This window comes from Neomonachus schauinslandi, chromosome 4 (assembly GCF_002201575.2).
Source record: "Neomonachus schauinslandi chromosome 4, ASM220157v2, whole genome shotgun sequence".
In the NCBI taxonomy this organism is placed as follows: Eukaryota; Metazoa; Chordata; class Mammalia; order Carnivora; family Phocidae; genus Neomonachus; species Neomonachus schauinslandi.
Window position 1 is genome coordinate 54,077,752 of NC_058406.1, and position 15,276 is coordinate 54,093,027.

At 37.6% G+C, this 15,276-nt stretch overlaps 1 protein-coding gene across 1 annotated transcript in view; it reads left to right on the top strand.

The window, feature by feature from the left end:
* Positions 1 to 15,276, top strand: part of IL23R (interleukin 23 receptor) — a 55,467-nt gene that overhangs the window by 19,368 nt on the left and 20,823 nt on the right. The window contains exons 4-6 of the mRNA XM_021679975.1: positions 2,248 to 2,408; positions 6,665 to 6,810; positions 13,393 to 13,549. Coding sequence (XP_021535650.1) covers positions 2,248 to 2,408; positions 6,665 to 6,810; positions 13,393 to 13,549 — 464 coding nt within the window. The remainder of the gene's footprint in view (positions 1 to 2,247; positions 2,409 to 6,664; positions 6,811 to 13,392; positions 13,550 to 15,276) is intronic.

The following is a 15,276-nucleotide window of genomic DNA, read 5'->3' on the forward strand; positions in this document are numbered from 1 at the left end:
GGAAATGGTAATTTGGATGTAGTTACCAGGGATGTAGAAAATCTGACTGAGAAGCTTAAGAAAAGGAAATAAAAAGAGTTGGTAGTTCAAAGTGTTCAAGAAATGCAAACTTAGTGAAGTCTAGTGAAAACCACTTTCATGTTATGAATGGATCTGACTATAGGTAATGGTGTATAAGAGTCTGAGGTGGCTCAATATTTATCTCTGCAGATTTTCCTCATGAGTTCTAAACCAACTGAGAGAAATCAAAAAGCCAATAGGTGAAAATAGAAATATAAAAATAGTTATGTTTAAATATTTTAAAATATATATTTAAATAACTAAACATTTAAAATATTTTATAATATTTATTACTGAAGAAGCTTGTTAATGGAGGGCATGGTTTTGGTATGTGGCAACAGTGAACTTTCTAATACTGATCTTCCCAGACTAAACAGATTTACTGCCCTTGCCCTCAATCACAGCCAGTATTAGACAGCTGCACATCCCCACTTGAGGGCCAACTCCTCTAAATCTTACAGCTTATTGGAGAAGACCAGAAAAGGTCATTTCTGTGGTCTTCTGACTCCCAAGGGAAAACGGCAGAGAGGAAGGGACTGTGAGGTATGCAGTCCAGTTCTTCATAAGTAGAATCATGCCCACCTTCAAGAGGGATGAGAGAGGAAGGGACAAGACAGAACAGAGGAGTTTTGAGGACAGTTTCTCCTCACAGAAACCAGAAACCAGAAAAGGATGGAAGAAACATTTCCCAATACTCCCCTCACCACTACCTCCAGCCCCTACCCCCTAAAAATATTGTGGAGTAGAAATTTTTAAGACTGATTAAGTAATCTCTCCACCCAACATGGGGCTCCAACTCAGGACCCCCAGATCAAGAGTTGCATGCTCTACTGACTGAGCCAGCCAGGTGCCCCAGAAATTTTTAACAGACTTACAAAGAGGCTCAAACTTGCTAACCAAAGTCAATGGAAATTAATAAAATTTAAAATTTTAGCCTTAACAATGACATTTGAAATTTCACTAAGCTAAATTGGCTGATTAGAGATCCTCACTCATTCAATGATAAAAACTTAAATGAACATAATTTGAAGTGATGATTTAGTAGCTCTAGCTCTCACTCCAAACTGTGCCTCTCCCCTCTATCTTCTCCATCCTCTTTGGCAGCAAATGACTTCCTTTCCCCTTACCTAATCAGCCCCCAGATCTGGTCAGCTCTGGTTTCAAAGTCCACAGGAAGTCTTTTTGATCTTGTCTGCTCTACTTCAAGTTACTTCTTGCACATTCATGCTCCAGAGGATGAACTTTCTGAACTTCCTTGAAAATGGCATGCCACTTCATTTATTCATTTTAGAACATGCCGGGGCGGGGGGCGGTGTTGTTGATGTTGTTGTTGTTTTCCCCCGGAAGATCAGTCTTTCTCTACCCCATCCAGATCTCTCACCCTATCCTGATCCTTCCTGCCATTCTTAACCCTCACTCTACACCTGGTAGAAATGTCTGACTCAAAGCCCTTGTACTGAGTTCCTATGCATTGCTCCTTCCCAGAGGGTACTCATTTATTTCAAGCTCTGTCTAGAGTCGACTTATCTAGTAGGCATAGTGGGCACAGTGCCCAGGGCCCATGATACTTTCAGGAGTCCATGAAAATACTTAATTTAATTTAAAATCAGAAGAAAAGGGGCACCTGGGTGGCTCAGTTGGCTAAGTGGCTGCCTTCAGCTTGGGTCGTGATCCCAGAGTCCTGGGATCAAGCCCCACATCGGGCTCTTGCTCAGCGGTGAGCCTGCTTCTCCCTCTGCTTGCCGCTCCCGCTCCCCCTGTTTGTGCTTGCTCTCTCCCCTCCCCTGTGTCAAGTAAATAAATAAAATCTTAAAAAATAAATAAAATAAACCATTAGGTCAAAGAAAATGTTTAAGATGTAATATTAATATATTTGCTTTTATATCAACTGTTGTAAAACATAATCTATATGAACATATATACGTATCTATATAAACATACACACACCCACACACATATATACTATTTTTTTCTTGATGGAAGAATGAGTCCGTAAAGGCAAAATAACTTAGGGCCCATGAAAGTCATAGTGTGACTCTGAACAGTCTTGAATTTATTTTTTAAAATTTTCAAAATGAAATCATTTTTGTATTCTGAAAGCAGGCTAAAAAAGTAGCATAAAAAATTGAGGAATAACTCATTCAAACCAAATGTAACTGGTCATCATAATCTTTTTTTTTTTTTAAGTTTAGAGACAGAAGAAGAGCAACAATATCTTTCTTCAAGTTATATTAACATCTCCACTGATTCATTGCAAGGTGGCAAGAAATATTTGGTTTGGGTCCAAGCTGCAAATGCACTGGGCACGGAGAAGTCAAAACAACTGCAAATTAATCTGGATGATATAGGTAAAGGATGAGAAATAGTATGTCTTTACAACTAAACAATTTATTTGTGCTGACCTAGACGAATGAAGTCTAGATCTGAAAGGAGTTCCCCTGAAGTTCCTGCAGGTCATGATATAGAAAATAAGAATTACCCATAATTGACCAGCCCAAAACAACTCAAAGATAAGTACTGCTACCATTTTGTTGTATAACCTTCCAGTCTTATTTCTACAGGGGTGCCTGTGGTTTTACACATATTTATCGAGAAGTTCTTATGTTCAAGCATTGTTCTAAGGGCTAGGGAGAGTAAGATAAGCAAGGTATCTGCTGCCCTAAATATCTTGCAAATCTACCAGGGAAGATGGAAAGAAACAAGGATTATAATAAACTGTGATGAGTCTTACATTGTGAGAAGTACAGCATAATAAATGATTCTACTGAACCTACTATTTTGGAAGTTATGGGCTTTTTAAAAAAAATTTTACAAAAATCATAAAAAATGGTGAATTATGCGGACATCTCTGTTTTTACCAGCCAGATTTTACAAATGTTAACATTTTTGCTTCAGATATTTTAGACCTTGCCTTCTAAAACTTATAGAATTAATACTTCTATTGATTTAATCTACAGTATAATTTTTAATGAATGTCTTTAATTAGTCCCTTATTGTTGGAGATTTAGGCTGTTTTCAAATTTTCACCATTATAAACTATACTGCCATAAACAACCTTTTGGATAAATTTTTTCATAGTAGTTGTTTTCTTTTTCCTTTTTTTTTTAAAAAAGATTTTATTTATTTATTTATTTGAGAGAGAGAGAGGGAGAGTGCCTGTGAGCATGGGGGGGAGGGGTAGAGGGAGAGGGAGGAGCAGACTCCCCACTGAGCAGGGAGCCCAATGCAGCTCCATCCCAGGACCCTGAAATCATGACCTGAGCCAAAGGCAACTGCTCAACCAACTGAGCCACCCAGGCACCCCTGTTTTCTTTTTCCTTAAGATAAATTCCAAAATGTAATTACCCCTGAGCCTTTTACAGCTACATCCCAGTCCTAAAGCCAAAGTTCAGCCAAAGAGCACCAAGTGAATCACCCTCTGTTTGGACATCCTAGTACCAATTATTTCTGTTTTTATTATTAAGGATGATTTCAGTTAAGCTCACGTTTATGGAGCATTTTTTCAGTGCTACCTGCTTTTACATAAATTACCTCATTTAACCTCCCACAACAACCCTAGTAGAAGAGATTGTAATTTCTACTTGAGGGAACCAAGGCTAGGTGACATTAAAAATTTTGAGACTGTGGAGCTAGGAAGCTCTAATTCCAAATCCTCATCTTCTATCCTCAATCTTTATTTAAAAGCATGCGATGTGTCTGACAATTTCCCTGCTGATTAGTGATCTAGGGGATGTGACACCTTCTTGGGTATCCTTTGGGGACCACTGGGGTCTTTCATTGGAACTAATATCTCAACTTCTCAACTTCTGCCTCAACCAAACTCAACTATTCCAGCTAACAGGATTGGCCTAAAAGTCTGTCCTTATGCTCTGAATATTGGATTTGAAAACAAACACTGCTCACTATGATGATATATTCCTCCATGTACAGTTCTCTTGACCATGGTGCACATGTTTTTGTAAATTTACCGTTAGAGGTAGGATGCCATAAAATGTCCTTTTCTTAAAACAGATTCCCCTCAGTGGATTAATGATGTTTAAAGGCTACCATGTTCTGTATCATTTTGGCAATATCATTTTTTAGAACTAATGTATTAGTAGTAGTATTACTGCTATTATTACCATTGTGATCTTATGATCTTACTATTATCAATCAATTTATTAAACACCTACAGTGTTCCAGACAATTAGCATGCAAATCACACTTAATTCTGGAGACAATCATACATGGTACTACTGTGCCCATTTTACAGATAAAGAAAGAGATAAAATAATTTGCTCAAGGTGCCACAGCTAGTAAGGAGGACAGCCAGATTTCCCTGCAGACTTGCTGACTTGCGAATAAGGTTAATCACCACCCCGCCTCCCACAAAGGGAAAATCTCATCTGGCCACCACCTCCAAATCTGACTTCTCACACTGCGAACCAGGGAGCTTCTTGTTTGGAGTTGTTCTTCCACCTGCTTTTTTTTTCTTTTCTAAACCTCAAAACAGACTCTTCAAAACTCAGGTGGAAAAACAGGTTGATTGTGTAGGATGTTCCACCCAACAAAGCCACCAGATAAATAAACATGCTATATAATAAATGAGCTATACTCATTTGTGACACTTTTAAGAATGAGACATTGCACGTTAGATAAATGAACTGTTCTATGAAGCTGGGGACAGAGGACTCTCCTGAGAACAATTTTCACATAACAGCTACAGGATTGGGTTTTAATTAAGTTAGGGAGGCTGTGCTGAAAGGCAGTCCCGAGCTCATAGCGCAGTAACACTGTGCCTAAGTGACTGTGAGAGGGATGCTTCAGCTTCTCCTGTGGAGAAATAAATGGCCCGCAGTGTCTTCCAGCTGCCATTTGTGAACGTTAATTCTCATGTAGGTAAATATGTGCTGTTGGGAAGATACCAAACAACTATAAATCTGGTTCTTCATTTCAATACAAGTGAAAACTAAACACATGGCATCTATGATGGATCTGACAATTTTTTAAAAACCTAAGATATGATGGGAACATTTGAAACCTAAGCAATGAGAGCAAACATTCAACATTTGAGTCATTTAACAAAGTACATAGTCAAGTATTTATTATATAGCATGTTTATTTGAAAACATATGAGGTCATGCAAACCTAAAAGCTTAGTTCTCTACTGCATTGACCTGCCCTGTGCTAAGACTCTATCCTAAACAGGACTTACTATTCCATCTGCATTTCTCATAAGACTAAACAGACTTTTGCTTCGTCCCCAGAGTATTTCTTTCTGCAGAAGGGTCTCAGGAATGCTTGTGCTACTCTACCAAGAGCAGGCCAGACTCAGAGATGAGAGAGAAGATTGGGTGGGTAATTTAGCCTCAGGGTGCTTAAATGGTCCCAAGTGGTCTCAGAGCCCTGGGAAACACTTCCCTGACTATAGAAATCTGCAAATACTGATCCTTATTACAAGAAGCCTACACTACCAAAAGGAAATCAACTGTGGCATTCAGATAATAGAAGTTAAGTACAGTAAGCTCTTTAATTAGACTGATTTTGCTACTTCCTTCCTATGTTAGCTTTAGCCCAAGGATTTTATTATAGCACTGTGCTACTGAACAGAAAATCTTTAATTTTTATATTTCTCTATAAATCATATACCAGGGCATATAATTTTAGATAATAAATCATTAATAATAAAACAATCATATTCCCAAAGAATACTTTATACATCTAGACTAAATGAAAAGGAAACTAATCCATAGAGAATATTAAGCTATAATAATGGTCCTTAAAAACACATACGTAGGCTCTTCAGTTCTTTGTTAAATAATATGTCTAACAAAACCATAGGTTTTCATCATTCTGTGGTGCCATAGGAGAAATGGGAAATGCCAGTGATTTCATTCTGTTCAGACAGAACAAATGTATAAGAATTAATACAGTTTAGAAATACAGAGATTCCAGTTACACCATTACTCCTAGTACAACAAAACGATAGTAATATAACCCAACAGAATTTTAGTTTCCTTTTGAAAATTATTATCACAGAGCATGGCAATAATTTGTAAAGTCTTAGAGTCTTAGGAGACTTGCTTTGTTCAAATCATACTTTCAAGTACAGATTTATTTTAATAGAGAACAAAATAAGTTAGCAATAGATTTAATTATTCATATAAGTTTCCCTATGACACAAGAGAATAAAAATATTGTGAAAGGTCTCAATTTAATATCTTATCAAATCAGATTCTCTGAACTAAATTTAGAAGGCAAAACATCATTTTTCCCTAAACAGATGCAGGAAGAAAGAGATATCTCCTTTATCTCTTTTTCACTCTCTTTTGTTAATAAGTCCAGGCTTTGGAATTTCATTAGTTAGGATTAGAAGGGAATAGGGGGTGGGGGAAAGGTGGACTATAAGAGTGCCACTTAAAAGAAATGGAAAATAGGTTGAATAGAATTTCACTTAACAAGCTTTCTCCTACATAATAGCTTAGAAAACAAGAAAAAATTCATTAATTGTTAATTAGATCATGAAATTGTTTAGTTTTAACATGTCTATATATTGATGAAAAGATACTGATCTCTCCCAAGGCAAGTTTTAAACTGCTGAGTATTTATTTATTTATTTTTCTAGTGATACCTTCTGCATCCATCATTTCCAGGGCTGAGGATATAAATACTACAGTGCCTAAGACTGTAATTCACTGGCATAGTCAAACAAAAATTGAAAAGGTTTCCTGTGAAATGAGATACAGGACTACAACAAACCAAACTTGGAAGGTAAGCTAACTTCCACTATTCTTTAGCACGTAAGTGAATGAAAGAAAAGCCAACCCACATGATCTATTTTACATGTTTTTATCTGTTTGTCTGATACTCAAACCACTCTAGCTTGTTGGTTTGTTTTTTTTTTTCAGTAATCTCTACGTCCAACATGGGGCTTGAACTCATGGCCCCGAGAACAAGAGCTGCATGCTCTACCGATAGCCAGCCAGGCGCTCCTTAAACCACTCTAGTTTTATTTTTTTTTTAATTTTATTTAATTTATTTGAGAGAAAGAGGAAGAGGGGGAGGGGCAGAGGGAGAGAGAGACTCTGCAGCTGACTCTGCGCTGAGTGCGAGCCCGACTCGGGGCTAGATCCCACGACTCCAAGATCATGACCTGAGCCAAAACCAAGAGCCAAGGCTCAACCGAATGAACCACCCAGGGGCCCTAAACCACTCTAGTTTTAATAATCATTTCCGTATGCTTCCAAATGGAGAGATGTTTCCTAAAAATGTCCTCTTACCTTTTTAAAGTTGCTAAATAGACAAGTGTCCAACTAAGAGGGATCTATTTGGCTCCTTGTAATTCCATGCCTCCTAGAGTGAAATTTCCATCAGTGATGATATATAAGATGTAAGCATTCCATGCTGAAATTTAAAGGCATCTCCAGTAATAACTTCAAAAAAAAGGACTTCAGATTTATGAGAGTCTCTTTTTAAATTAAAAATGCAACTCAAAATGTAAGATTTGTTACTAATATAGGCCTCAGTCTTATATGAGGCTAAGGTAAAAAGTGAATGTCTAGACAAACTAACTATCCTTAAATACCAATGGTAAGTTACCAATTGACTTAGGAGAGGCATAGGTACAAGGTTCATGAATGAAATCACGTCACGTGACAGCACCTGTGAACGTTATAATAAAAACTAATTTGAACTATGGAAGAACACTAGTCTGAGGAAAAAGCTCCAATTTTGGTGTATTTTAAAAGAAATGCCCTTTTATTATTTTTAAGTACAATAAACTGCCATTTAGTCAAACTAATTAAGGAGTGGAGTTTCTAGCTTTGTTTAATTAAGAGTTATGTAACATGTTTGACTTTATCTGCTTTCAGGGAGTTAAAAAAAATGGTATATATTTAATACTAATCTTTGGAGTCATGCTAACCATCAGTTTTGCTGCAGAGCAATGTGTTTAGAGTGTCAAGAAGGTGAAGGTAAAACTATACTGATTTCATGACATACTTTAAAGACTATTCTCTAAAAATAAATCCCTGACATCAACTTGTTTATTTACCACCCTTCATTTAAATCAGAAAAGTGATATGAACTTTACAGTTTAGATTACATTTAGATGTGAGCCCATGTTCTGCATCATTTGGTCAATTACCAAGTGAAGATCCTGCTGGACTCACTGACTAAACAGTTGTGGCATCTGTGTGCCCAGCAAGCCCGTGCTTAAAGCCTGGGACAAGCGGGATAAAAACAAAACACAACTCCACAGTCAATCTTCTTGCAAATGTGGAATTTAGGTAAATTTGAAAACAACCCAACTGAAATCCTCTGAGTCTTAGATATTGAGTCAATAGGATTTTATTCTAATAGGACACCTGGGGCCTTTTGTTTAGTGTCATGATCATAGGATGATATTGATAATACAAAACTCCCTTATTTGGCATAATTAGGAGGAGATTATAGGCTATGAGAATGTTTAGAAAATAGAAAGTAATTACACTATCAGTAACTCAATAGGTTTTCAGAAACCGTTTTCTGGTTCAAACTCTTGTTCTCTGCTCCCCCTGTTGGTGCTTCTAGGCCATTGTGAGACTTGGTAACTCAGAAGCAGGCAAATCAAGGAGTTGAAAGAGTATTTGTTTTGTTTTGTTTTTAAAGATTTTATTTATTTATTTGAGAGAGAGAATGAGATAGAGAGAGAGCATGAGAGGGGGGAGGGTCAGAGGGAGAAGCAGACTCCCCGCTGAGCAGGGAGCCCGATGCAGGACTCGATCCCGGGACTCCAGGATCATGACCTGAGCTGAAGGCAGTTGCTTAACCAACTGAGCCACCCAGGCGCCCGAAAGAGTATTTGTTATCTCATCTAATGTTCATAACAATCCTTTGGGACAGGTAAGTATCAGCTCCGTTACACAAATGAGGATGTAGAGCTCGAAAGACCTCAAGCCAGGTGTTTTCAAACTTACACTGTTAGTAACTAAATGCCTCTCACAGACCCTATGTCACTTTAGGCACCCCAAAAATATTTGGGAAATGAAAGAACAGGCTTCAATCCAAAATCTGTATCCTATCCCTTCTACCATGCTTCCTCTAAATATAATCATTGAACAGAAAAATGTGAATTACCATTTCTATCCAGATGACCCAAGTCAGTAAGAGCCAGAATGAAACTTTGATTTTTAACATTTACTACCTTATCAATTTCATCTGGGTCATGCATAAAGTGTTGTCTTTGCCTCCTTGTAGGGAGACAGGAAGTCAGAGGCAAGGAGAGGAGGAGATATAAAGGACTACAAGTTTGATCTTCTACTTCATCTGTGCCTCCGTCAGATATTACTTGAGGGAGGTTCTTTACTTCAAAGAGACAGGCAGCCATGCAGGAAAGCCATGTGGCTAAGAACACAGGTTCTAGAATTTAAGGCCTGGTTCTGCCACTTTCTAGTTATGCAACCTTGGACAAGTTCCTTATCTTCTCTGTGCTTCATTATTCCCATGCCTAAAGTAGGGATAAGACAATAACTTACCTCATATGGTTGTGGGGACAATCATATAATCTAAGAAGTTAGCTCAGAGTCTGGAATAGACTTCAAGTTTAGTAAATACTAGCTGTTGTTACTGTTTAACTTAACCTCCAGGAAAGCCATGCAACAAGTTTGGTAGAGCAAAGGAAGCCCTCCTGAAAAATTAAAATTACTGAATTGAGGTTGCTTTTCATCCCCCTTTAACTAAGCTACATAGACTTTGAGGTATTAACGGGAACCAGCCAGTCCTTCAGGTGATCCTGCAAGGGTGATACCATGGGGAAAATATTCATCTACTTGTTGCTTATCTTCATGGACCTTCTCTTTGGCACCTCAAACTTGTGTTAAAAATAAAGCTCACAATCTTCACCAGTAATCCTTGCCCACTTCTGTGTATCCCATCTCAGGAGCATTACCACGTTGTGTATATATTTACCGGCTCACTCTTCTATTTCCTCATCCTTTAACTATAAGCCCCTGAAAGGCAGGCTGGTCCATAATCGTTTTTTTTGTATCTCCATTGATTTTTATAATGTGTAGTTCATGTAGATAACATTTGAAACCTTAGCTATTGATATTATTGTTTGCCTTTAATAAGTGCCCAACAGTAGTGACGGTAAGGCAGAAAAGTCTTTGCTGCACATTCAAGTAAGTGGATTAATGGTGGCTCATTTCTCTAATTAAGCTCGACTAGGGCATTGGCAACCTGTTTTTTTTTTTTTAACATAACCTCAAGATTTTGTTGTCTTCATAATAAAACAAAATGTGAAACTTAGAACTAGAACTTGGCCCTTCCTCCCAGTTCAAAATGCTTGCGTCCCTTGATAGCCAGCATTCTCTTAGAACTGCAGTTGGGCTCAACACGTTCAAGTCTCAGCACAATCTTCTTTGTACTTTTTAGTGTTTTCCCAAAAAATCAGCTTCATCTGCCCATCATTGCCACTCTATTTCCTGTCATAAAGCCACTTTCCCTGGGCCTAGAGAGAATCATTGCCCTTCTTGTACTGTATCACTTTGTGGGGTAGATGCTTGCTATACTTCTTACCAAAAACTCAGTGGGTTTTGAAACCTTCACCATGTTTGCAAGAGAACTATCAGCACAGAAAGTGGCAAACTTTTTATTCAAGGGCCAGAGAGTAAACATTTTAGGCTTTGTAGGCCATAAGGTCTCTGATCCAACTCCTCAACTTTGCTTTTGTAGTGTGAAAGCAGCCATAGGCAATATACAAATGAATGGACATGGTAAAATTTTAACTTTGGAAACGGAAATTTGAATTTCATATAATTTCCATGCATCACAAAATATTCTTTTGATTTTCATACAACCATTTAAAAATGTAAAAATGATTCTTAGTTTATGGAGTGCATAAAACCAAGCATTCATTCTTTTCCAGGTAAGGCTAATAGAACAGTACACAGATAGCAAAGGGTCAAACCTTTGACCTTCACATTTCAAAAGTGTAAATGCTGGTGTAAGACGAAGACTTGGAAGAACTGTGGTTAGTCATGACTAAGTTTCTTAATCATCACCCCACTCCCTCCTCCACCAAACACTAGGTAAAGATTAACTGGGCAGAGAGCAGGGAAGTTGGAAGGGTGGAGGGAGTTAGGAAAAGGAACCAGAAGAGTTTAGACAGTGGTAGGTCTCTGAGAAGGACCCCTTCACCCTGGGCCTTGCCCCAGGTAGGGGGCTGGAGGAAGTGGGGATTAGAGAACTGCCTGACTCGGTAGGAGATTCTCCTTCCCTCCACCCAATGATGCTCCCAGAAACTTAATGTAACCCTAAGAGAAGAGGGTATCTCAGATTGATGGAGAATAAGTTTCTATGCCTCACCTCCATTCAGAATTGAGGCTTTAAGTAGAAATTAACTGCTATAAAAAATAAAGTCATTCTTGCACTCAAGATCATATCCTCTACATAGGCACTCAATTACCTCTCTCAATGTTTCTTTTTAGCCTCCGAAAGTATCCTGAGGTATCATCTTGTGCCTACAAGACCCTAATCACCTGGTTTGCCTCATGGTAGAAACAAGTCTGTTAACAGTTCTATAAAATTCTTCCATTTTATTTTATTTTATTTTTTTTTAAAGATTTTATTTATTTATTTGAGAGAGAGAGACTGAGAGAGAGAGCACATGAGAGGGGGGAGGGTTGGGAGGGTCAGAGGGAGAAGCAGACTCCCTGCCGAGCAGGGAGCCCGATGTGGGACTCGATCCAGGGACTCCAGGATCATGACCTGAGCCGAAGGCAGTCGCTTAACCAACTGAGCCACCCAGGCGCCCAAATTCTTCCATTTTAGAATTCTGGCTGTGCTTTAGTGTATTTCTCTTCTTCAAGGGGACTTATCTATAAATGTAATGGCAAGAGACATATTAGAGAATAACAACTCCCTTCCAAGAGAAGCAAATAGAAGCAGAGTGCATTTGAAAGTCAAACTTCAGCTAAAGTAAGTAAAATCTTTCCTGGATCCCAGGAGACCCTAGATGCCTGCCCGTCATACTTACATGGCAGAAAATTCCAAGGACCAAGGCTGGAGACATAGCTTATGGAAACTCTGAATGGTACTTTAGATGGAGCATGACATCCCCCAAACAGATATTTTCATGAATTTTACATTTTCAATACATTAAAGGTTTTAAAGATTTATGTTAAGATTGGGTTTTCACAGGTGGCGCCTGGGTGGCTCAGTCGTTAAGCGTCTGCCTTCGGCTCAGGTCATGATCCCAGGGTCCTGGGATTGAGCCCCGCATCGGGCTCCCGCTCAGCGGGAAGCCTGCTTCTCCCTCTCCCACTCCCCCTGCTTGTGTTCCCTCTCTCGTTTCTCTGTCAAATAAAGAAATAAAATCTTAAAAAAAAAAAAAAGAATTGTCTTTAAAAAAAAAAGTGGGTTTTCACAGAAGAATCCCTCAGTAGGGTTGATAGTTTGCTTTTTTTTTTTTTTTTTAAATCTTGAAAGTTTCAACTTTCGTTTTCATGAGTGTCTGGTAACTGTTGCCTCCTGGTTGTTGCCTAAGTGCATTTCTAGACATATTTTATGGTTATTTTCAATCGTGCTTTACTTTTTTTCAATCAATCCACTTATCACAACATACGGAAGGTATGTAAATACCCTGGTTTCTCTCTCCTATTTGAACCAGCTTGTTAAGGGGTTGTCTTTCATTACGTTTTATAGCAAACCATAGTGCCCCAGAAAATGATTTGTAAGTTTAGACCTCAGCTATGTTCATGACTATCTTCCCCTGGGTTTTCATAGCTCAACATTCTTACATGTTTTATTTTCTCTCTCACACAAACATATATATATATAATAATAGGCTCTATAGAATCAACAAGAGTCTACAATAAGGACCAATTTAACAGCTTAGTTTATGAATAATTTTTTCCAAAAGTCATCACTAGAAAGTGAAATTATTTCATCATTCATGAAGAATTATTGATGTAAATATCCAACTGCAGAGGGAATGAGAGAGAGAGATTGAGGGGCAGGGTGAAAGAGAGTCTAGATTCAAACGATTGCTCTTAGGTCCCCCACTTCTTCCATCCCATTAAAATCAGCTACTCCAAAACTAAGAATATATTACATTTTGGACTTGACTTGAGCTTTAAAAGCTTGAGAGCACCGTCAAACACAAAGCAATGTGTATTTCACTTTTAATGTTAAATAACATGTATTTGATTATTTATGGTCATGTTTTATATAAGTGCCCTCTTCTTTGTTTTCCCAGGGTGCAAAGGAGTGCTTGGAACATAATAGGTGCTCCATACATTTCTGTCTGAATGCAATAATTGCTTGTTTTCAAAGCACACTGTATTTTTCATCGTTGTTATTCATTCATTTTAGGTTAAAGAATTTGACACCAATTTTACATATGAGCAACAGTCAGAGTTCTCCTTGGAGTCAAATATTAATTATATATTTCAAGTGAGATGCCAAGAAACAGGTAAAAAGTATTGGCAGCCCTGGAGTTCACCCTTTTCTCATAAAACAGCTGAAACAGGTGAGTGTATTTATATATTTAATCTCTTAGGCTTTTCTTTTGTCCTGTCTTTTCTATATATATATATATATATATATATATATACTTTCTTCTTGACGTAACAAAATTGACAAAACTATTGTCAGGCAGGTGGTTACATTTAAATTGTCATTTTGTTTTGATTTTGTTAAGGCTGACTACAATTTATGTAATGGTTCTCAAACATTCTTGGGCATAAAACCCAATTAAAACCACCTGGTATGAATGTTCATTGTCCCTGCTCCCAGAGGGTCTGTGTCCACCAGTCTAAGGGAGTGGGTGGGTGGGGGTGCTCAAGAGTAAGCATTTCTTACAAACATCCAGACTGACTATGAAGCATGTAATTATCTAAGACTTTGTTTTGAAACACATTATTAAGAGTTACGTTAAACTCTTTAGACCACTCTGATGAAATATATTCTCCTAAGAGAGACACAAATCAAATCATATCAATAAATATTGATTACCTACTGTGTGCAAAGTAATCAGAAAGTTAATGGGATTATTTAATTCTCTTCTCAGCAAAATCTAGCTGACCTATTGTTTAGATATTTCCCTGCTCTTAATATGATTAGTTTAATTTTCTATCCATTTACACATGTCATTCAATAAAATCTTGGCTAAATAGACTTCAATAGTAAGCAAACAAAGTGAATCTATTGTTAAGTGTCATAATACTCCATAATGGCTCCCATTAACCTCATGATGTTTATTGTAGGGAGCTTATATCTTAGATTGAAATTTTTCTTTTCAGAGCTGAAGCACTTAATTATAATCACAGGATTGTTAATACCATCTTTATTATAATAATATAGCATCTTAGAACTGAGGTTTTTTGTTTGTTTTTTTTTTAAGCACTTTGGCATACATTATAAACGTTGATGGCTGCCATATCAGCAGAGGGAATGAAATGGCAGACTAAACAATTCTTTTGGCGCCCCCTAATGCCCAAATCTTAGAAATGCATTATCAAGGGAATAATTTGCAATGCCATCAGTTCCTTTTTATTTTTATTTTTTATTAAAGATTTTATTTACTTATTTGAGAGAGAGAGTAAGAGAAAGAGAGTACAAGCAAGGGGGAGCGGCAGAGGCGGAGGGAGAAGGAGGCTCCCTGATGAGCAGGGAGCCTGATGTGGGACTCGATCCCAGGACGCTCGGATCATGAGCTGAGCTGAAGGCAAATGCTTAACCGACTGAGCCACCCAGGCGCCCTGTCAGTTCCTTTTTAAAAGTTAGTTTTTAAATTAAATATTCTTTTTAAAATTTATATTGCTAAAAGTTCTTAGGACTTTAGGTGCCATTTTATAACAGTGAGAATTTAGTTGATAACTCAGTTATTTTTAAATGAAATTTAGAATTGTCCATCAAGATGATTCAAATTCATAACTAATATTTACTTACCACTTGCAAAGTACTACTGTGTATAAGCTTGTCTGATCTTTACACCAGCCATATTTGGTAGTCAACTTGGCACCATTTTACAAATGAGAAAACTGAGGCATGACTTGCTAAATAGCACATTGCTAGTGACTAATAGTGCCTAAACAAGAACGCACGTTTTCTTAGTCATCACCAGCTCTCAGCAATTTCATCAATTTCTTTCTTTAACTGATTACATCAAAGTAAAGGAACAGCTTATTAAAATATTCCTCAAGTTAAATATAGGACCACAAATGTTCTCCTTTAAAGGCAAAGGTCCTAAATCTC